General features: G+C 43.6%; 1 protein-coding gene across 20 annotated transcripts in view; it reads left to right on the top strand.

The window, feature by feature from the left end:
* Positions 1-22797, top strand: part of AAK1 (AP2 associated kinase 1) — a 173309-nt gene that overhangs the window by 88563 nt on the left and 61949 nt on the right. For all 20 annotated transcript variants that reach the window (XM_061432872.1, XM_061432868.1, XM_061432878.1 and 17 more), the window contains exons 4-9: positions 4063-4171; positions 5633-5775; positions 16365-16486; positions 17810-17891; positions 18391-18523; positions 21463-21566. In XM_061432872.1, the coding sequence (XP_061288856.1) occupies positions 4063-4171; positions 5633-5775; positions 16365-16486; positions 17810-17891; positions 18391-18523; positions 21463-21566 (693 nt within the window). The remainder of the gene's footprint in view (positions 1-4062; positions 4172-5632; positions 5776-16364; positions 16487-17809; positions 17892-18390; positions 18524-21462; positions 21567-22797) is intronic.

The raw sequence follows: 22797 nt of genomic DNA, 5'->3' as shown, positions 1-22797 counted from the left end.
GCAGTAGGATAAGGGAACTCAGGAGAACTGCTCTGCCACGTGGCTCGCAGTCTCGGGTTTTATGGTGATGGATTGGTTTCCGGGTTGTCTTTGGCCAGTTATTCTAATTCAGAGTCTTTCCTGGTGGCGCTCGCATCACCCAGCCAAGATGGATGCTAGCGAGAGGGATTCCGGGAAGTGGACGGACATATGGTGTCTCCTTTTGACCTTTCCCGAACTCTTCCAGTTGGTGGTGGCTTATTAGTTCCGTATTCTTTACCAGGATCTCCTGTCATAAAACAACTCATGTGAATGGTTACTAAAGGGCCTGGCCAGGGTGGGCGGTTTCAGTCAGTGTGCTTCCCCTAACATATTCAATAAAGTAGGTCTTCTAATAATGTTTATCAGTGTGGTTTAATGTTAATTTAAAGTTTAGGGACTTCCCTGGTGGTCCAGTGGTTACGAATCTGCCTTCCAATGCAGGGGACACAGGTTTGATTTTTGGTCGGGGAACTAAGATCCCACATACCATGGAGCAGCTGAGCCCATGCACTGCGACTGCTGAGCCTGCTTGCCACGACTAGAGTGTCTTTGTGTGGCCTTGAAAGATGGGACACATAACACAACAAAGATCAGAGTGCAACAACTAAGACCCCATGCAGCCAAATAAATAAATGAAAATAGTTTAGAATGACAATACAGTGTCGTTAGACTTATCACCGCTTCCATGATTTAATGTAATATATAAGCTGATTATAGTTTAGCCGAACATTCACCACTCCCCTGAAAATCAGATTTTGACTTAGCAAGTAGACTTTTATCTCAATACTCCAAATAATAGTAGTAACCGAGGACATCAGAGCATCTTCCTATACCTTGCCTTTTCCTGAGTAAACAGGTAGTAACTGAGGTGCCTCCCCTGTGGGTTCCAGCCCAGATCTCTCCTGTAAGTGTGGGGCTGATCTTTTAACTCAAGCCAGGGAAAGCTTGGATATCCTCTCACCTGTTGCTGTTGAGAAGTGCTGTCACTTGGACCCTGAATGTGAGCCTATCTCAACTTGTAGTAAGATTTCTTCTTGACCTTTTTCTACATTTCCCAGCCAATCAAACAGATCTTCTCTATCACATACAAACCAGTGACATTTTACTCTAAAATCTGAGATGTTTCTGGACTCCAAGCCATTAAAAGTAAAATGCCATCGTCTCCCTCCAAAGAGATGGTCTTTTCTACTTGAACGTATCTCTAGATCTTTGCAGAAGACATGGTGAATGGGAATTTGGCCTTGGACCAATCATCCAGCGTCATGGCATACTGTTCTGAGATGCCATCTACAGATATTGATTATCCAGTGTGTGTCCTCTAATAGCTCTTGACCTCCTCTTGGCTCTATCAGTTGCTTTTTATTTTCCTTCCAGATTCTTAATTATTCCTCTTGGGGTGAGAGAAACTCAGAGGTGAGTTTGCTAATTTTTATTTTCCCAAACAGTTAAATACAGAAACATTAGTCTTTCATTCCCTTCTGTGAACATTTGGAGAACAGAATCTTCTGCTCCATTTTAGTTTCAAAGAAATTCTGTCTACATGTTCCTACTTCTAGCACTGTGTAAATGGAAACAAGTTCTAGAAGAGTTGATAAGACTGAGAAGCAGGGAGAAGCACAGTCCTCTAAAACATGAGCCCTGAAATCACTTTCTGTTTAGAGAAACTTCAGTTCCAGCGGCTGCTTTTCTGTCTCATCATCTCCCTTGTCAATTATCCAGAGCAGTTGCTCGAATCCTTTTATTTCTCTCATCAGGCTTCTTTCTCATTCCCTAACGCTTGGAAGATAATCTTGCATTCTACCCCAAAACGGAACAATGGATCTGAACTCCCTCAAATTCCCTTTTTCCCTCAGCCTTAAACCAATATGCATATCCATCCTTATTTCCTTCCTGTTTGCCAGGAAAGAAATGCCTTTGAAAGACCAGTTCCTTTAACAGTGTTCCTAATCCTGACCCTTTCTACTCAGAGGACCTTGTTGCATCAGTTATCCCCATCCTCTTCTGTATCTTAAAGCTTGTCTCTCCTGGCTCCTGCCACTCTCCAGTGCTCAGTCCTCTCCCACCCTTTCCTTTCCCTCAGTGCTGCTCCTTTTCGGCTCAAAATGTTCGGAAAGAGTCATCCTTAGTCACTGGTTCTACGTACGCCACTCCTGTTCTTTGCAAGTCCAGCTCCATTGTTCTTTCATTTTATTCCTTCTCTGAAACTGTTCTTGTCTAGATCTCCAGTGATTTCCCCATTGCCAGTAGAAGCGGACCCATTTCTACCTTTGCTCTACCTTTCTGAGGCAGTAGTCATTCTTACTCCTTCACTCCAAGGAAAGTGCTAAGAAATTTTCATTTGTATGCTCAGAGTTCAGGTGTGTTAGTTTGATACTGTGAAGCCTCCTCTTGTTTTGGTATGTACTTTCCCGTTAAAAGAGACTTTATCACTTGGAACAGCTGAGGTCTCCAGTCAGTGTGGTGGGGGTTACTATTCTCATGGTTCTAATTGCCAAATTTGTGGTAACTCTTACAGAACCACATGTTTCTCGCCTCCTCCCTCCCATGTATTTTTATTAAACAGAAGTAAAACAATTTATTAAAACTAGTTTAAAAATAGGGCCTTACTTTGTATTTGTGCATAAATTCTATTACCCAGCTTGCTCAGTTTTTGCTCACTGACCTTGGATTTTGAACATCATTTTCAGGAAGGTTTGCCTCTATGGATATTGAAGTAACCATACCAAGGGATGAGGCAACTTCCAGTGTCTGAATGGGTCCTGAAACATGAGAAGTGCTCAATATGTACTCGTTGAAACATTAATTCTCAGCAGCCCTGAGATATGCTGTTCTAACCAGAGAGCTGGAAACAACCCATCTTCTATCCCAGTTGGTTGGCTTGAAAGGCTTAATTGTGAGCAAAATGCTTGCCATTGTAGTCCCTCCAAAACTTTAAAAAGCAGTTATTCTTTTCGTATATTTCCTAAAGAGAGAAAAACAGTATGAATAGTTTGAAAGTCAAATTGAATTCACTTGTTGTTCTTACAACCGGGGAAAAAAATGATCAGTTTCATTTTTCTGAATTAAAAATTCACATATTTAAATAGTTTGTACTGTGCTGTCCTCTAAGCCCCTCTGCAGTGTTTCTAGAGATGAGAGTCTTTGCTTCTGGCTTATAGGGAAGACTGATGCCCTGAGCAAGTAGGCAGCCTGTGACCATTTGGTTTTAGAATCTAGTTCAAGAGAATGTTGAGCTCCAAAATCACTGCAGATGGTGACTGCAGCCATGAAATCAAAAGACGCTTACTCCTTGGAAGGAAAGTTATGACCAACCTAGACAGCATATTAAAAGCAGAGGCATTACTTTGCCAACGAAGGTCCATCTAATCAAGGCTGTTGTTTTTCCAGTAGTCATGTATGGATGTGAGAGTTGGACCATAAAGAAAGCTGAGCACTGAAGAATTGATGCTTTTGAACTGTGGTTTTGGAGAAAACTCTTGAGAGTTCCTTGGACTGCAAGGAGATCCAACCAGTCCATCCTAAAGGAAATCAGTCCTGAATATTCATTGGAAGGACTGATGCTGAAGCTGAAACTCCAATACTTTGGCTATGTGATGTGAAGAACTGACTCATTGGAAAAGACCCTGATGCTGGGAAAGATTGAAGGCAGGAGGAGAAGAGGATGACAGAAGATGAGACGGCTGAATGGGATCACCAACTCAATGGACATGAGTTTGAGTAAACTCTGGGAGTTGGTGATGGACAGGGAGGCCTGGCATGCTGAGGTCCCTGGGGTCTCAAAGAGTCAGACAAGACTGAGCAACTGAACTGAACTCAGGAGAGCATTATGGTTTAGTTGGATTGTAGAATTGCTATTGAAGATATGGCCATGACTCTCAGAGACCAGTGGAAATGTTCTCTTGACCCTGTTTCTTAGTCTGACCTCTGCTCACTGTCAATGTTGGTCTGTGTATTTAAGTTGTCTGTGCTAATGGAAAAACCTGGCTCGTTCTGTCTCTATTGGTGTCTGTAACGAATCATTTATTTCTCAACTCTTTACAGAGGGACCTGTCGGGGCATAAGAACATCGTGGGTTACATTGACTCCAGTATCAATAGTGTGAGTAGCGGTGATGTGTGGGAAGTTCTCATCCTGATGGACTTCTGCAGGGGTAAGTACATGAGCCAGATTGTACGCTTTCATTTCTCTAGGACTTTGATTGTCAAGGGGGTGGGGTCATTGCAGTTAACAGGAACTGTACTCTAATGTATGTTGTTCTGGTTGTAAGGATGGGAAGACAAAGAGGCTGAGAGAGACAGAGCCTCCTGTGACTTCTTGGTTAGTCTTACAATGTCAAAGATCAGTGGCACAAATACTGGTGGATAATACAGAACTCTAATTTTGTTAGGTTTTGGGAGGTTTGGTGCTTGTACGTGAATGTGGATGTATGAGGATGAGAATGAATGTGTTCTTTGTGATGCTTTAAAGCAAATGATGAAGGCACATAATAAAGACCCGATTCCAGATGGACTAAAGAAACAATTCAGCTTCCCTCACTCGTGTGTTCTCTTCTCCACCCACACCACCATCCTTGCATTGGGAGGGAAAGAATCCTTTTTGTCTAATGGAAATGACCCTCCTCTTCTTGCTCCAGTTTGGATTGCCAATAAGGCTCCATTCAAATCATGCTGCTGTTAACAGTAGTTAAGTAGTTGAAAGCTTAGCATTTTGAGCAGTATTTATCTTGGGAAACCCAGGCTGGAGCATGAATGTATTCAGAGTTGACTGTATTTCATACAGCTGTTGTTTGGAGGTTCAGCTTTTTGGGTCTTAGCAGCTGCCACTTACATTCTTGGGTCGCTTTTTCACTGTTTGGTGCCCAGTTTTGTAATCACCCTTGGTTCCACTAACATTGTCCTTGCCTTTCAAGACACTGTCCATAAATTAAATATGTTGCTAATCCTAAAAACATGATGTTAACCAATAATTCCAGCCTTTACTGTAACAGCTGTTAGCCTGACTTTATAAAATAGTACCGCATTGTTTCCTCCTGGCCATTCCTTTTTGGACAGTTAAATGTTCACAGATGAGGTAGTAGGAGAATCCAGGGAGCTGGGTAATTTTCTAAGCGAGGTCATCAGTCTTTCAGTCCTAGGGGTTAAGTGTTGATGTAGCATTTCTGCAGGCCAGGCAGCAGGCAGTAAAGCCAGAGAGACCAAGCTGTTCCTAAAGTACAGGCTATCAAACTGTCTTCTTCCTCCTCCTGGGGTCTATTGTGCAATCTGATTCTTACTAAAAGGTACAGCAAGTTGAACCTGTGGCCCCATCTGATGCACAACAGGGACAGTATAACCAGGCAACCAGAGCCAGGACCATGTTGTCAGTTCTGCTGCTAATCTTGAAGACAGAATGAGGGCAGCTCACATCTGAGCTGCTTTATAAAATGAAGAAACTGTTTTGAAGCAGTAGAAAACAGGTCGCAGGCTGGGAATCAAGATACTGGGGTTTAATCCTGGCTCAGCCAGTAATTAGCCGAATCCAGATTGCTCCTCTGTGGACAGCCATTCATTCTCTTGAATAAGTGAAGGGGCTGAATGTTTATTACCTTTCCTCTGCTCTGCACCCCTTTCAGGAGGCCAAGTGGTCAACCTAATGAACCAGCGCCTGCAAACAGGTTTTACAGAAAATGAAGTACTCCAGATATTTTGTGACACCTGTGAAGCTGTCGCCCGCCTGCATCAGTGCAAAACTCCTATTATCCACCGTGACCTGAAGGTAACAGATCACCCTGAAGCTTTCTTACAGAGTATTTTCTACCTGCTCCAGGAGTGGGGTAAATGTTATGAGGGTATGGGAAAAGTGTCAGGCTTGGTACCAAATTATGAGTTGACATTCTGCTTGGGGAGAGAAAGCACAGAGAAAAAAATAGCAGAACAGTACAGTATAATAGAGCTTCCCAAGTGGTACTAGTGGTAAAGAACCTGCCTGCCAATGCAGGAGACATAAGAGATGCAAGTTGGGTCCCTGGGTGGAGGGATGATCCCTGGAGGAGGACATGGCAACCCACTTCAGTACTCTTGCCTAGAGAATCCCATGGACAGAGGAGCCTGAGGGGCTACGGTCCATAGGGTGACAAAGAGTCAGACCCAAGTGAAGCAGCTTAGCATGCATGCTCATACAGTTCAATATAGTATCAATTTTATTATTAAGTAGCTTTCAGAAGTTCTTTATAATTGCCATATGCCTGAACACATCTTTGTTATTTTTCCTAATAAACTCCAAAATTCACTGTTTTAGAGTCATGAAGAGTAGTAATATGCTAATTTAAAGTTTGTAAACAGCAGTGCCTAGTCTTTAAAGTCTATTTTATATTTTGTAAAATCCATTAATTGATAATTTAAAAATTTTGTCCTGCTAAGAAAAGACTCTGATGCTGGGAGGGATTGGGGGCAGGAGGAGAAGGGGACGCCAGAGGATGAGATGGCTGGATGGCATCACCAACTCGATGCACGTGAGTTTGGGTGAACTCCAGGAGTTGGTGATGGACAGGGAGGCCTGGCGTGCTGCAATTCATGGGGTCGCAAAGAGTCGGACATGACTGAGTGACTGAACTGAATTACTGTTCCCTTGCACTGGACCTTTCAGACTGTATCACTTGATGACGTTTGTTGAATGGAATTGGCACCTGGTCAGGGTTCACTAGCATCTTTGGAGCACTGACTGTGTGCCGTGTACTCTGACACTGCATGCGCACTGTCTCTTGGGTGAGAGACTGTCCTGTTAACATTTTATGGTCAGTGAAACTTAGGAGCAGAGAGGTTATGTGACTTAACTAAGGTCGTATAACTGGGAAGGAGGAGTACCAGAATTTGAATCCAGCTCTTCTGATTCTAAATTGCAATTTCTTTTGATTATACTTATGTTTCCTGAAACATGCTTCATGGCTAACATTTACATCATCATCCCCTCCCATGCTTGTTAAATGCGGGCTGCTAGGTCCCCACTGAATCTTCCGGGCCACAGTGTTTGTGATGGTACCAGGGAAGCCTGGGAGTTTTTATCTTAGGCACCCCAGTTGGTTTTTGTATATTTCAAAGTTTGAGGATCACAATAGCATACTAGCTTTTCTGTTATGAGGATGGTTTTTAGTTTAATTAAGGTATAATTCACATACCATAAAATTTACTCCTTTAGAATGTACATGTTGGTGGGTTTTAGTATATTTACAAGGGTGTGCAACCATTACCGTTGTCTAATTCCAGAAAATTTCATCTCCCCTCACCACCACCCACAAAAGCTTCATCAAAAGTTTCATCACCACCACCCCCAAAAGCCTGTACCCATTAGGGGTCACTTCTTATTCTTCCCTTAGCCCTGCCAACCACCAGTCTACTTTCTGTTGCTTATTCCAGACATTTCACCTAAATGGGCTTGTATGGTATGTGACCTCTTTCACAAGCAGTGTTTTCCAGGTTCATGTATGTTGTAGCGTATGTCAGTACTGCCTTCTTCTTGTGACAACATCCCATTGTGCGGACATATCACATTTTGTTAATTCCTCAGTTAGTGGACATCTGAGTTGTTTCTGCTGTAGCTGTTGTGACTCAGGCTGTTGTGAACATTCATGTACTAGGTTTCACGTGAGCGCATAGTTTCAGTTCTCTTGGGTACACACCTTGGAGAGGAATTGCTGGGTCATATGGATACTCTCAGAGAAGGCAATGGCACCCCACTCCAGTATTCTTGCCCGGAAAATCCCATGGATGGAGGAGCCTGGAAGGCTGCAGTCCATGGGGTTGCTGAGGGTCGGACACGACTGAGCGACTTCACTTTCACTTTTCACTTTCATGCATTGGAGAAGGAAATGGCAACCCACTCCAGTGTTCTTGTCTGGAGAATCCCAGGGACGGGGAAGCCTGGTGGGCTTCCGTCTATGGGGTCGAGTAGAGTCGGACACGACTGAAGTGACTTAGCAGTAGCAATGGATACTCTAACTTTTTGAGGAACTGCCAGCCTATTTTCCAAAGGAACTGCACTATTTTACATCCTGCCAGCAACTTACAAGGTTCCAGTTTCTTCACACTAGCTCATGATTTTGCCCTATTTTATTTTTCTGTCCTGTTGAGTGCAAAGTCTCCAAATGCCTAAGACAGCCTTCTCCGGTGCACCTCAGCTCACAGTCAGCCCCTTTTCTGACAGAACGAGTATACGTCCGTGAATATTGTGAGCCTCACATCATACAAAACATAATTCTGTGAGGACAGTGCAGATACAACATGGTCCCTACGCTCATAATGTAAAAGTATTGGTGAGAGCATATAAGTGAAATATTTGGAACTGAAACTTAAAGAAGTGAAATACAAAGTCTCTTAGTATGTGGTCAGATAATGAGATCTGGCAGTGGTGATTGGGATATTCTGGAAATGTTGAATTTTGAAAGACTGGTGGGATATGGGTGGTCACAGAGAGGCTGAAGAGTATTTCAGGCAGAGAGCAGGGCCTAAGGACTGCCGAGGGGAGGGAACAAGAAGGTGTTTGAAGATGAGGAGGTGGGTAAGGGCCTGGTACCTGGCTAGTTACAAAGCAGGCCAGAGTGACTGTAGGCCACTTCTCTAAGAATGTAATGACACTCCTTTTTTTTTAAATACACTTGATTTACAGTGTTGTGTTAGTTTCAGGTGATGACACTTTTTTCCTAGTTGTTTTAACATTGAGTGAAATTCTTGGGCCTGTTAGTGTATATTTCAAAATAAGCAATGGTACCAATATTTTCGGAGAAGGCAATGGCACCCCACTCCAGTACTCTTGCCTGGAAAATCCCATGGACGGAGAAGCCTCGTAGGCTGCAGTCCATGGGGTTGGTAAGAGTCGGACATGACTGAGCGACTTCACTTTCAGTTTTCACTTTCATGCATTGGAGAAGGAAATGGCAACCCACTCCAGTATTCTTGCCTGGAGAATCCCAGGGATGGGGGAGCCTAGTGGGCAGCCGTCTATGGGGTCACACAGAGTCGGACACGACTGAAACGACTTAGCAGTAGCAGGAGTACCAACATTTTAGGACCTGATCTTTGTCCCTGCCACTTATCTTGAAGAACAGTTTATGAGGGGCCAAGAAAAGGGTTGGAGAAGTATGGCCTGGCTGTATCAACACTACTTCTGTGACCTGTATGAGCTTGGGTCCCTCCAGAGTCCCATTCCACCCCTCCACATCAGATGGGGTTCGATTTCATATGAGAACTCTGGTTCTGTAGCCATGTAACTGGTACCAACCGAGTTGTAAGCTCTGTGGGTAATAAGCATCCTTCATATTTCCAGATGCACAGGACGTGTTTCCATCTCCGACTTGTTCTCCTCCTGTTTCCATCCCCGTCTTGCTCTCCTCCCTGTAGTCTTTGACTCCTTTGTGACTTTTCCCTGACCTCGTGTTCTCCTAGACCCTCAGGCTCCTGGGTTGTTCCTCCCATCACTTGGCCTCAGAGCCTCAGCTTCCTTGTCTGTGCAGCAGAGACAACAGCACCAGCCTTGTTAGGGCCTGGGTGGGGCTAAAGGAGAACATGCGCATCAGTGCGCAGGCACATCCTTGGCTCAGAAAATTCTGAGCAGACACCCAGGGAGGTGAGAGCAGGGAAGAGGCCAAGGGGGCTACAGAGCCTTGTTTTAGAGAGTGCTACTCGTACGTTTTAAACAAAGTCTTCCTTCATTGTCACTTTTCCAACATTTATTGGACTAAACAAGGCCTAAATGATCATCACTTCACACCCATAAATAGCACCTGCCCAATTTCTGTGTGGCCAGCATACTAGTGCCCCGTGGTGCTGCTGTGAGGTGGCGGAGAAGATTGCCCATGACGGGAACCTGAGGCAGAGTTCAGCATCTTACCTGGGGACACAGTAGGTGGTTGGTCTCAAGCAGCCAGAGCCCAGACTCTTTCCTGACTGCTCTGAGCAGCCTGTGAGATGTCTGAGCAGAGGACCTGGGAGCACACTGGGCTCTGAGGGTGAGGCCGGGCCATGAGTGAGTGGCTGCTTCACTGTCTTCCCAGCCTGCCTTAGGCCCTGGCCCTTGCCCCTCTGTCACCCGTCACTCCAGTCTAGGAGCACAGTAATTGTGTTCAGTCAGTACTGAAGACTACTGGGTATGCCACTGGTTTGCCACTTGTGGTTTGGGAGACTTTGTTTCCTCTTCTCCTTGACCTTGGAAACAAAACGTACACAGGGGCCCCTGTGATTGGTCTAGAGGAGTCCTGTTGCTGTTGATTTTAGTCATTGACTCCTACCTGTCTTTTTGTGTTTTTTTTTTTTAATGCTTTCCCAAACTCCCCAAATCTAGGTGCCATCTGGACGCTTTTGCTGGCCTATTAGATTCTGTTGATTTCTACTGCTATGTGCTTGGCGGGCAGTCACATCTGCCTGCTGCAGTGCCAGCTTGCTAGGCGGGAGTGAGAAGTCCCCTGGACCTCCTGCTGCCCTGGCTCTGTCATTGCGTCACAAGGCCTCGGCCTCTCTGCGCTCCCTATCATGGCTGGTACCAGCCAGCAAGGTCCTAGCGGTGGCCAGAGCCAAGAAATTCTTTGTTCTCCTCTTGGTCAGAGAACGTGCCCGTGGCTGGTCTCTCTTGTTTCTGTGTGACCCGAGTTACCACATGATAAGGAGGCGCCCTTGGGAATAAGTCCGTGGGACACAGGAAGGAGCACAGACCAGGCCAGCTGTGGACGAGGGTGCTGAGCCAGTGCCACCTGTGGGGAACTCAGAAGGCCCCTCTTGCCCTGCCCACCACGTGTGTGGTCTTTTCTTTCTTTCTTTTTTTTTTTTGGTCTTTCTTTCAAATTCCGGAGAGGAAATAAGCTGACAGCAGTCCCTGTCCTTAAGCAGCATATGTTCTGAAAAATAACCAAAACAGAAGTTCTAGTCTTTACTGAATGTTTCTCCTCAAATACATTATTTTACATTTTCATTATTTCCTCCCTTTTTAAAAATTGTCTCTCTGAGGACTGACAGAGGTCTTCATTGCAAATAATAGAATTATGTTCCTGGGAAGGTCACGTAAGTCAGCGCTTTCCTTTTACCAACAGGGAATCCTCTGCTCAGAAAGGCTGTGACCTGCACAGCAAACTCATTGATCAAACCAGAACAAAGGCCAAGGCTTTTGACCCTCAGTGTGTTTTCTGTTTGTTTGGTTTTTGCTATATTTTACCATGCCGTTTGCCCAAGCATTTAAGAAGGGGGATAAAAGGAATAAGACTTAGTAAGTACATTCTAGGTTGAAAAAGTCATGAATGTCTCCTCATCTGTCAGAAAAGAGGTTTTGGATCTCATGAAGTACAGTAGCATGAAGATTCTTGTCCTATTTTTGAATCACAGGTTGGAAAACCTGCATTCACCTAGTGCTCCACAATTTCTAGTGGTAATAAACTCTGTGGCTGAATGCCTGGATGCTGTTTTGTTTGGGATAATATCAAGATGAAGAGGTCAGAAGGAGGTGGCTTTCTAGACATTTTAGCTGAAGCTCTGAGCAGAGTTCGGGAGTGACAGCTTTAATAATCCTCTCAGGCTGATTGCGGAATAAGGTCAGTAGCTTGAACGCTCAACAAGCTTCTAGATGGGAGGTTGTGAGCGAAGGTAACCAGCATTCACCTGACTTCCTAAAGGACCTGGCCAAAAACAAAGTCACCACGCAGGTTCTCTGAAGCTTCCGGAAGCTGGTGTATGAACCTCCAATTGGTTATCGACCTTCCTCATTGAATCCCTCTCGGCCCTGGTCATCTCACACTTGCAGAGTCGTACCTGCCCTCATCGTCTCCTTTCTGCACATCAGTGCAGCCGGGGAGGGTGCAGTCCCGGCGGTGTGGCAGCCTGAGCCCAAATCTTGCCCCCACAGCCTTGTGACCTCTGCCTGCACTCCGTTCTCCCACGTATCAAGTGGGACAGTGAGGCCTTGGAAGAATGTCAGGAAGTACGTGGGGCAGGGTTGGGCCCCACATGTTAAGTGCTACTAGTTGCTGACACCATTTTATTACTCTCACCCCCCCATGCCTTCCTGTTCTTGGTTCCACTTAACCTGCGTCTTGCCCTTTCTCCAAGGCCCAGCATTATCTCGTCTCGTCATTCTTGAGAGTGCTAGCCCATAGTGTGTCCGGTCCCACGTCTTTAGTTTCCAATCCCTAGGACTGTGCTGCCCCAGCCACAGAGGCCTGTCTCTGCTTCGGTCTCCTTCAGTCTCCCTACAGGTGCTCTCACCACCGTGCCTTCCTGCTGGCCGGTCTCTAATGAGAATGCTCATCCCCCAGATTGTTCATGGTGGCTCCCCTCACCAGAGTGACCTTTCCTGAATGTGCTGTTTACAGTGGCATCCGTCTTAACTGACATATATTTAACCTGCTGGGGTTTTTTTCCCCACAATGTTTATCAGTACCAGGCAAATACACTTTTTTTTTTTTTAAATCATCAGCTGGACCCTAAGCTCCAGTCACAGCCTTATTTGTGGAACTTAGAAAAGTACTTGGCACATAATAGGCAGTAGTAGGAGTTCAAATGTATTTCTCTAATAAAGGAATGATCTTACATGTGTCCAGGGAGACTTGCAGTGTGCTTTCATGGTCATTCTCTTCCTTGTTTCATAAGAACAATAATAGAATTATTACCAGCTTTACTTTACAGATAAGAAACCTGCCCAAAGAGGTTTAAAGGTTTATTCAAGGCCAAACATCTAAAATAGTCCCCGTGGTCTTCTGAACCCCAAGTCCAGTGTGGTTGCCACACATTGTGCTCTGTGCTAAGTGTTTTGTTAGTGACGGTGCTGTTGCTGATGGAGGGCAGCAGCCGCCTGAGCTTGGAGGTTGTCACTAACTAGTGTCACAGGTCACAGGGACAGATGGCGAGGGGGTGGAGCTGTGGCTGCTGCCAGGCGATTTCACCTCCGTAATCTCACCTGATCCTCCCCGCAGAATTTCACGGTGGCCAAAGCAGGGATTACTTTTCTCATCTGCATCGATAGTTCTTTGATATTTCTCAGGCTTTCACTCCATTGATATCTCTGGTTCTCTTGTCTGTTTTTGAACACACCGTTAATTTCTTCTGGTTTTCCTATGAATATAGTTCTGTACAGTGGTATCTTTGTGGGAAGGAGGAAGGCAGGGTGGGGACCAGGTTAAATGTAGCATAATTCCTGAGTTCTATCAGTCAAACTAACCAGAAATACAAACCAAGTTTTTAAGGTCTGGGTAGAAAACAAAAACAAAGCCTCATTGTGCATCATCTTTATTCTGTCCCTTGCCTACTCAGTTTTCTTCCCTTTCCCAACAGAGATTTTGGTCCCTAGAATGACCTTGTTTGTGTTTTGATATGAGTTGGCTTTTCAATTTTCTAGATTGTATATTCTAGGATTAGAAGTATAGCATCTGATTTGGGAAGGGACTACTCATATCCAATGGGAGAAACATGGTTTCACTTGATCCCTGTAGGGTGGCAGAGGCCAACAAGGAGGGTTGTTGCTGACAGACAGTGAATAAAGGAGTTAGAGGTCCCTTATGTGTGTAAAGACCAGAGGTGGCAATTTCTCTTCAAAGGGCCAAAGAATAAATATTTGAGGCTTGTCAGCTGTATAGGCTCTGTCTCAACTGCTTGACTCTGCTGTTGGAGCAAAACAACAGCCATAGACAAGAGGCCAGGTAACCTATGGGCATTGCTTGGTTTGGCCAGGTCTCACTTTGTCAATCCTTTCTAGCCGTAGCAAGTTCTGTAGATTTTTGTAGGGTGGCCAGGGAATGTTTTCCTGAGGAGTTATGACTTGAGCAAGGCCTTGAAGAATGGCTAGGAGTTGACTAGCAGAGAGGGAGCAGTTGAATAAAAAGACAAACTAGTCATTGTAGGAAATGCTTAGGAGACATTGAGCAAATCAGCCTGACTATTGTTTGGACATTTGGTTCCTCATTGACTGGATTCCTATTATAGGGGCATTTCTGAGCTTAAAGAATTAAGAAACCCCTGTCCTTACGCTTGTAGCCAGGACACTGGGTGAGTGTAGTCATCCCTACCAGGTAGGAGGGTGGGAATGGGGGGCTTTGGGTAATTATTCTGCCCCCTGCCCTGGCAGAAAGGCAATTACCTGTCCTTCTCTAGAGTTGGATTGCCTAGGTGCACTTCCTTGCTTAATCACTGTGAGCCTCACTTTCTCTGTCTGTATAACGGGGATTATTGTTATATTGTTACTGTAAGGATTGAATGAGATAATCCATGTAAAGCGATGAGACAGTCAGTCAGTAAATAGTAGCTATTCTTTTTAAAACCTCTAAATTCCACTGGAAATATTAGTGTTGCCTTGTTGGAGTTACTTTAGATTCCTGAAGTGAGTATGCGTTCAGGATAGCTTGACTGTTTCACTTTGTGTAAATAGATTAAACTGATGAGCATTATAAAAAGCTGTAGATGGTAGAAATATTTGCCTGATTCAGTCTTGTCTTTGGGGAACAAGTCTCTCCTAAGAATTCTTAACCACAACAGCATGTCCGCCCAAGTTTATGGTCATAGTTCACACTGCCTGAAGGGCTAAAACCCCAAGGTCAAAACTGTAGTGCCTACAATTTTGTGAAGTGATTGTAGGTTATTAGTGCCCCAGGTGCATAAGTAGGTTATTCCTGGAAGAATAATAGACCTAAACTCAGGCCTCTTAAGGCTTCCCACAGACGAATTCTGAGGAGCACGAATCAACAGCAACAGTGGCAGAGCCTCTCACAATAATATATCGTGAGTGACACTCAGTTGGAATAAGGAATAATAAACTGTAGAGTCAGTTTTTAAAGACTTTAGGTATTATATTTATAAAATGCAGACTATAATTTTTATAATCTATAATCCTAGAAAAATTAAAGTATAGAAACAGGAGACATCATAGTTGGGAAGATATTTTTAAAAGAACCACTAGTAGTCGGGGCCTGGGTATTTGGTGGCTCCTGTCTTATTTCCGACAGCTTCTCTCTCTCTCTTTCTCTCTCTCTCTCTCTCTCTCACACACACACACACACACACAGTGTGTCATATGTATTTCTCTTTTTCACTTTATTCCATTCAACAAACGTTTTCTATTCCAAGCATCATGTTAGGCATTGGTAGAGAAGATGACAAATATCTGTGCTTGTCCTTAAGGAGCTTCTAGTCTACTCTTACCTTTGTTTTCCAAAGGTGATCAGTCTTTGGAAGGCTGAAGACAAAAGACAATGGAGGCCACGGACTTATTGACCTAACAAGATTTTTTGGCTACCATTTTACTGCCCACACATAGCCAGGTCTGTCCTCCAGAACACCAGTCAGCTCAATTCACCTCTGCCAAAAATTAATGCATCTTGAGTACGGTAGTGCCCATGTTTTGGAATTGTTATATCTTTGGCAGAATCCTTTGACACCAAGAATTTCTCTAGGTTCTGGTCTTTGGAAGCTCCCTCCTACCCAGAACTCCTAACTCACTGCCCAGAGAATACATCTACAAAAATAGAAGGATGGTACTTTCACAGGAGAACTGTGCATTTGCCCACAGGCCTTTAATCACTTTGAGAAATAACTAAAATATAGCAAATATTTATTAATTCAGAAAATCCTTACCTACCATGGTAAACAAATTGATATGTATGTTTAGAAGGTCTAAGTGAAATCACTGATATCAGGAAGAACCAAGTACTGAAGGAATGTAGGGAAAGGGTGACATTTTTCTGAGGACGGCTTCAAGGAAGAAGTGGCATTTGAACTAGAGTGGTTCAGACAGTAAACAGTCTGTCTGCAGTGTGGGAGACCCAGGTTCAATCCTTGGGTTGGGAAGATCCCCTGGAGAAGGGGATTGCTACCAACTCCCATATTCTTGCCTGGAGAATCCCATGGACAGAGAAGCTTGGCGGGTTTTTAGTCCTTGGGGTTGCAAAGAGTCGAACATGACTGAGCAACTAACAGTTTCCCTTTCACTTTTGAAAGATGAATGGGATTTTGATAGCTGGGTAAGGAGCTGGTGATCATCGGAAGCATTCTAGACTGAAAAAAAGGCAGGAGAAAAGATACGGTCTTGAAAGTACTGTAGGAGGGCTGTTTCTGCAGAGGTGAGAAGTGTGGCTAGAAATCCAGAAAAATGGAACTCTTGGCTTTCCCACTGTGGAATTTCCTCTTCAGCACTCCGCTCCCCACTCTCATTTTCCTCTGTTACTGTGCATCTCTTTTTATTTCACTTGGAATGACCCCTGTTGATATACTTGGAGGAGAATAACTTTCCTATGCATGTTGATGAGATTATCAGAAATAAAACCTTTATGTGTAATGTACACCAAATTTTCAAACCAGTATTAAACAATATCTTGGAATGGGCGGTTGCACAATGTTTTTCAGGTTGAGAATATTCTCTTGCATGACCGAGGCCACTATGTCCTGTGTGACTTTGGAAGTGCTACCAACAAATTCCAGAATCCACAAACAGAAGGAGTCAATGCAGTAGAAGATGAGATTAAGAAGTAAGCTTTTCCTCCTTTCTCGGAGTTTTATCCTTATCAGATCAACAGTTTTACTTTCAGCTTATGATTGAGAGGGTCATGGTGAAAAGACAGTGGTGCCAGTCAGTTGTCCCTCATTTCAGAACATCATATTAGCAGTTGGGTTGCTTGATTTTTAGGTGGAGGATAGGGAGGGGATTCACAATCATTGATCGGTGGACTAAAACGAAGGAATTTTATAGCACTTTATCAATGGTCCTGTGGTACATAGATCTTTTGATTTTTATCCCAGAGCCCTTAAAAAGGTTCACACACCATGGAAGTACTGTGATGTCTTTCAGTGGGATCACAGCAGCTGTGACATTACCAGTCAGTCGGTTGTGCTTTTTACTGAACCCTAAATTGCTGTATATTTTTTTCCTGCTCATAAGGAGCTAACCTGCAATTTAGTGGAATTAATGGTGAGTAGGGCTATTAAAGTCTCTACAGACATTGAATCACTGACTTACATGAGAAACAGCTTGTTTAGATTTGTTACTCCAGTAAGAACCTGGGCTGTTTTCCCCTGTTGTCCAGAGTGTTAAATTTTTCAGAGGCAGCAGCGCTGACTGTTACTGCTAAAAATCAGCAGTGTAGAGTGCGCCCATATCCTGATCCTTTCCTGCTTCACCCTTGGCAACCCAGCCTGGGGCAGGAGGGCTTCTGGTCCAAGGCCCTGGTGGGCATCTAAGCCACAGAGCCCTCTGGGCTCTAGAGGCTCAAGCAGCACAAATTGCAGGCTTGGTAACACTAACTCTCACTTTGAAGATGAACTTCTACTTCTCTTTTCTTGAGCCAGAGAAGAGAGAAAAGCTGTTGTCTCAGCCCTATTCCATCAGCAAAGACCCATCCAGCTCCGGGCCCACTTCCTGCCTAGCCAGGGCCCATTTTCTATCCTGAGTGTCCCAGCCAGCGTCACATCTCTGTGTCGAGCCGCATCTAAGGGGATTACTGTATATTTTAAAAAACAAACCAGCCAAATATAGTGTCAGACAATAAGGATTTATAGGAGACAATTTTGTTATTTAAGGACCCATGGAAAGTTGCTTTTAGGGTTTATTTAAAGCCTTAGTGTCTGCGTCCACCTGCTCTTAGAGTGAGAGGATGGCACTTCAAGGGTGTGGTGTGTGCCAAAGACAGCTCTTCATCCCACCAGCACTAACGTCCCGTCCTCTCTTCTCCTGAGTGCTCCCAGGGAACTTGACTGTACTGATACATATATTCTTTAAAAAGTAATTCTGCTACCCCTGGTTTTTAATTATAGCATTGACATATTTAACAAAAAAATGAATCTCTTGATTGTAGGTACACAACGCTGTCCTATCGCGCACCAGAGATGGTCAACCTGTACAGTGGCAAGGTCATCACGACGAAGGCAGACATTTGGGTAGGTGTCAACAAAGCTATCTGCATCTCAGATGTCAGTAGTCTTGGCTGTAAACTCCCCAGCCTAATCCAGACAGTGCCTTAGCCAGAGAAGCCACTGTACCGCATCCCTGTCTACTTACCCCTCAGGGTTATTCTTGCCTCGAGGTGATCAGCCACTGCTTCTTGAAGCCTGTCGAAGACAATGACTTCAGACCTCTGGGAAAGTTATTCGGGTCACCTGCCCATTACTTAGGTGGTCTTCACATGTGTTACTAGTTCTTAAGGGCAGAACCAGCTGAATACTTGTTCTCTTTTGAAGCACAATTGGGTAATGATGGTAGAAATAATGGCAGGTAAATAGTGATATTGGGTTCTAAATTCAAGTTTCAAATAGGTTAATAATGCCTAGTGTTTAGATCGGCTAGTAAATGTGGATGGTGCCAGTATCTCTCAGTAATCCCATTTTCAGTTATGGTAAATAAACCTCTAATAGCACTCTGCTTCTCTTATTTTTTCAGGCTCTCGGATGTTTGTTGTATAAATTATGTTACTTCACTTTGCCATTTGGGGAGAGTCAAGTGGCAATTTGTGATGGAAACTTCACAATTCCTGATAACTCTCGATATTCCCAAGACATGCACTGCCTAATTAGTAAGTATTTTAAGGTTCTGGTTTCACATTTTTACTTCTGATCTCTAGAAATGGAATGGAAGATAAAGGGGTTAGATTCCATGAGTGATAAGTTGGATGGAAAAATAAAGAAATCAATTGATAATGATTGGTTGCTCAAAGATCATGTAACGGTGTTGAGTTAGAGTTGTGAGTCTTTTTGCCGCTTGGTTTCCCACCTGGGCCGGCCACCCAAGCAGAAATCCTTACTGGGCTTTGAGCATTGCAGAGCATTGCTCTGTTCTCTTGCAGTCTGTGTGAAAGCTCCGGTACCAAAGGAGTCCAGCTGACTCAGATCAAGTGATAAGAAATTTGTCTTTGCAAAACTGGAAGCAACTCAAATTAAAATGATGGCAATGCATTGGCTGAAGTGAATTCATAATTGAGACTATACCTCAGTGGAACTAGTTTTTTCTCTCATTTAGGTTCATCACTGGATTTCGATAAGAGGCATTTAAATGTTTTAAAAGATTTTAAGATTCCTCACTCTTTTGTACCTTCATAGTAAGCATATGAACTAATGTTCATTAATCAGATGGCAGAGTAAGTAAGCTTTACTCAAACCCTTGTACTGGAATGCTGAAGTAACAAATTTTTATTATATTTTTACTTTGGTCAAGACGTTCAGTATCTACATTTAACAATCACAGACTGTAAATCCTAAATGGGGATGCACTGGAGAAAACAGATGAAGCCAGTGTGAGTGGAGCATCTGACATTTGTGGAAGGCCTACTTGTACCTCATTTAATTCTTAAAACCGTATATAGTAAATATTATTATCCCTATTTTACAAACAAGGAAACAGTACCTCAAAAAGGATAGGTATTGTACCCAAGTTAAGATAGTTTTAGCTTCTAAGTGACCACCTGTTCCGTTATACTAGTTTTATCAATTAATCTCTTCTGTTTATTAATACAAAAGTAGGGGCAATATTTGAAGAAACGGAGTATGGTATTTAATGGTTGTTGGGTTGCTTTCGGGGGTAAAGCATTATATCTGTGCTAAAATGGCAGCTTTATAAATGAGCTTGGAAAGAAATATGCAAAAAAACGGCCAAATTTGTTGCTAGAATGGTAGTATTTTTTGATAAATTTTTTTTTTTACTTTTGTGCAACAAATTTGTATTAGGAAAAACAACTCTATGAATGTGTATAATATGACATCTTTCCTACACTCTGATCTATTTCACTTTACAAACTATTGGAAGAGCCCGTTGTCACCCTCACTCATACATTTCCATCATTCCCCCCCGCATACCCTTTCACTTCCAACACAAGGTTCCCCCGCTTTTCAGTTTCTGTCAGGGGTGTCACCATCCAAGCCTAGATGACTGAAATGTGACGTTTTCTTTGGATCTGGCCAGCAAGAATAAAAGGGAGTCAGTCATTTCCTAAGTGGTAGCATTGATGCTTTCTCTGAAGTTTCTCCTGTTTTCATGACATTCTCTCTGTTCTCATCACTGCCACCATAATACATTCCAACCTTGTCAGCTCATGCATGTACTGGTAAACTGGCCAGCCTCTCCCCTCCTTCCGTCTGTCCAGCACACCCTCAGATCAGATCAGATCAGATCAGTCGCTCAGTCGTGTCTGACTCTTTGTGACCCCATGAATCGCAGCACGCCAGGCCTCCCTGTCCCTCACCAACTCCTGGAGTTCACTCAGACTCACGTCCATCGAGTCAGTGATGCCATCCAGCCATCTCATCCTCTGTCGTCCCCTTCTCCTCCTGCCCCCCATCCCTTCCAGCATCAGAGTCTTTTCCAATGAGTCAACTCTTCGCATGAGGTGGCCAAAGTACTGGAGTTTCAGCTTTAGCATCATTCCTTCCAAAGAAATCCCAGGGCTGATCTCCTTCAGAATGGACTGGTTGGATCTCCTTGCAGTCCAAGGGACTCTTCACTATTAGATTAATCTTATAAAATGCCACCCTATCATGTCCCTATTCAGTTAAACCTCGTGCTTGTCAATGGTCCCGCGTATTCTGGCTTCGTTCTCCCCACCTTATTTCCCTTTATTCTCTGATGAGGAAACCTCTGTCCTGTCCTCTTGGCTCATCTGTTCCTTGCAACAAAGTGTTCTCTTGCCTTTCTCCCAGTCCATTTTTTCTCAGACTGTTTTCTTACCTGGAATTCTTTGTTTCTGTGTTTCCCTTGACTCACTAAATTTTTTTCCTGCCTTCAAGGACTAGCTCAGCTCCTGCCTCTTCTGCAAAGCCCTTCACCAGGATGCAGCCTCATCAGTCTTTTCTCAACTTAGTGTCCAAACCATTCATTTGATTACTTAAGCAATACATTGCCTCACATTACTGTTTGTATGTATGTGTGTGTGTGTGTGTGTGTGTCTTCTCAATATTTTTTTTTCCCCCGGGGATTTTTCTAGCGTCAGAAAGGGCAGAAGTTTAAAAGACCGGAGACAGACACATGATCTATAGATCACGATAAAAGTAGAGATGTATTGTTATCTTGCAATTTCTTTTAGATGGGAAACCAGCTAATACCTCCAACAAAAGAATGATAAGTACACTCTTGAAATTTGAGTTTAGGTTATAATTATCAAGAACAATCATTTGTTTAGCTGACAGTATGAAAGAAGGAGGCCAGAATTTCCTAGGAACCAGAAGATGAATGTGTTAACTTCCACATTGAGAACTTGAGTCCCTGTTGTGCAGTGCACAGAACTTGAACTTAAAGTATTTTTGTTACAATTCAAAAGCATTATTTTCTTGTGGATATTTAAAATTTTAGGAAAGTCAGAGCTTCCCTTTCTGAGAGGGGAGGAAGAGGGCTAATTGCACTCTCTGACTTTTCTGAGAAGTAATTTTAAAACAACAGAATTTTGGTAATAGAGAAATTATGCCTCTTAGCTAATGTAATAACTCTTCGGGTATCATTAAACAAATTCATGTCTGTTTATCTTAGGGTACATGTTGGAACCAGACCCTGACAAAAGGCCGGATATTTACCAGGTTTCCTACTTCTCATTTAAACTACTCAAGAAAGAATGCCCAATTCCAAATGTACAGGTATGTGAGAGGTACTTTTTAGGGGAAGTAAACATGATTGAATTGTCCTTTAGTGTTCCTGGGGTAATAGTCAGCTGTTTAAAATGAATGTAAGTGTTCCTTGCTTTCTCTAGTAAGGGGCATTCAAACAAAGCTAACTATGAAGCAGTTGCTTTAAATAGAATCCAGCTTTCCCATAGAATTTAATTATAAAACTGAGGCAATTACACATACATACATCTAAGCACACGTACACCCAAGCACCCTAGGAATTGAGTTGAACACTTTGGGTGAAGATTGACCAGCCTTACCCTGTCAGCAGTCATACTTCCCTGAGAGTCACTGGCCCATGTATTTACCTAGAGGGGGTTAGGCAGGCTGCTTTCCAAAGGCGAGGCCCTGGACTCGCCCCTGCGCTTGGTGGAACGTGAGCCTGTTGTCCCTTTGCTCCTTCGTTGTAGTGGAGCTTTCCCGATGTTGCTTCTGTTGCTGACCAGTCTGTACCCCACACGCTTTTCTTCTACCCTCCCCACACACTTTGCAGCCATCAGAAGGTTTTCTGCTCGTAGTCATCCTAAACTCTACACTCAGTTTTCTGAGTACAGTGCTTGCAGGCATGCTTTTGACAGACTTGGTATATTTCTCATGTCATAGTATGATCCAACTTTGTTGAGTATTTTACTAATAGACACGGTAATAAGTAATTTCTGCTTGGAAATTGTCTTGCCAGTTTCTCCAGTGGTGAACTTCTGATGTCACTACTAGGGTTTGAAGCTGCTAATAAATAACACTTGTCCTTCACTGCCACATTTGGAATCAGACGTGGGAATCATTCAGATGGAGCTCAGCATATTGGTTTCATTACGAATAAAACTGAGTCAGAGAGTGTGGCTTGACCAGTCAGCATCCCTACCATTAGCTCTGCATGACTGAGCAGTGTCCCTTATTCCTGAGGGACATGTTCTTTCATAAAGGAGGGGAGGGGAGGGTGGCCAGGCTAGCTCCCTTTTCTCTTCCAGTCTTATCAGTCAAGTAAGCTACTCTTTCCCTTGGGAGAAGAATGTTTGTGAGGTGGGAGAGAAATGAGGAGAAATTTCCTAGCAGAATCACCCTCCCCCACACCCGAAAGCTTGAATGAAATGGAGGCGCCTCCTAAAAGCTACTTTCATGACCAGTTTTCCATAGTTCAGGTTTCTCAGATTAAAACGGGATACTGAGCACTAACCTAACACGATATGATATCTTTTGCTGT

This window comes from Bos javanicus, chromosome 11, assembly GCF_032452875.1.
Source record: "Bos javanicus breed banteng chromosome 11, ARS-OSU_banteng_1.0, whole genome shotgun sequence".
NCBI classification, from domain to species: Eukaryota; Metazoa; Chordata; class Mammalia; order Artiodactyla; family Bovidae; genus Bos; species Bos javanicus.
This window is presented reverse-complemented; position numbering and strand designations above follow the sequence as displayed.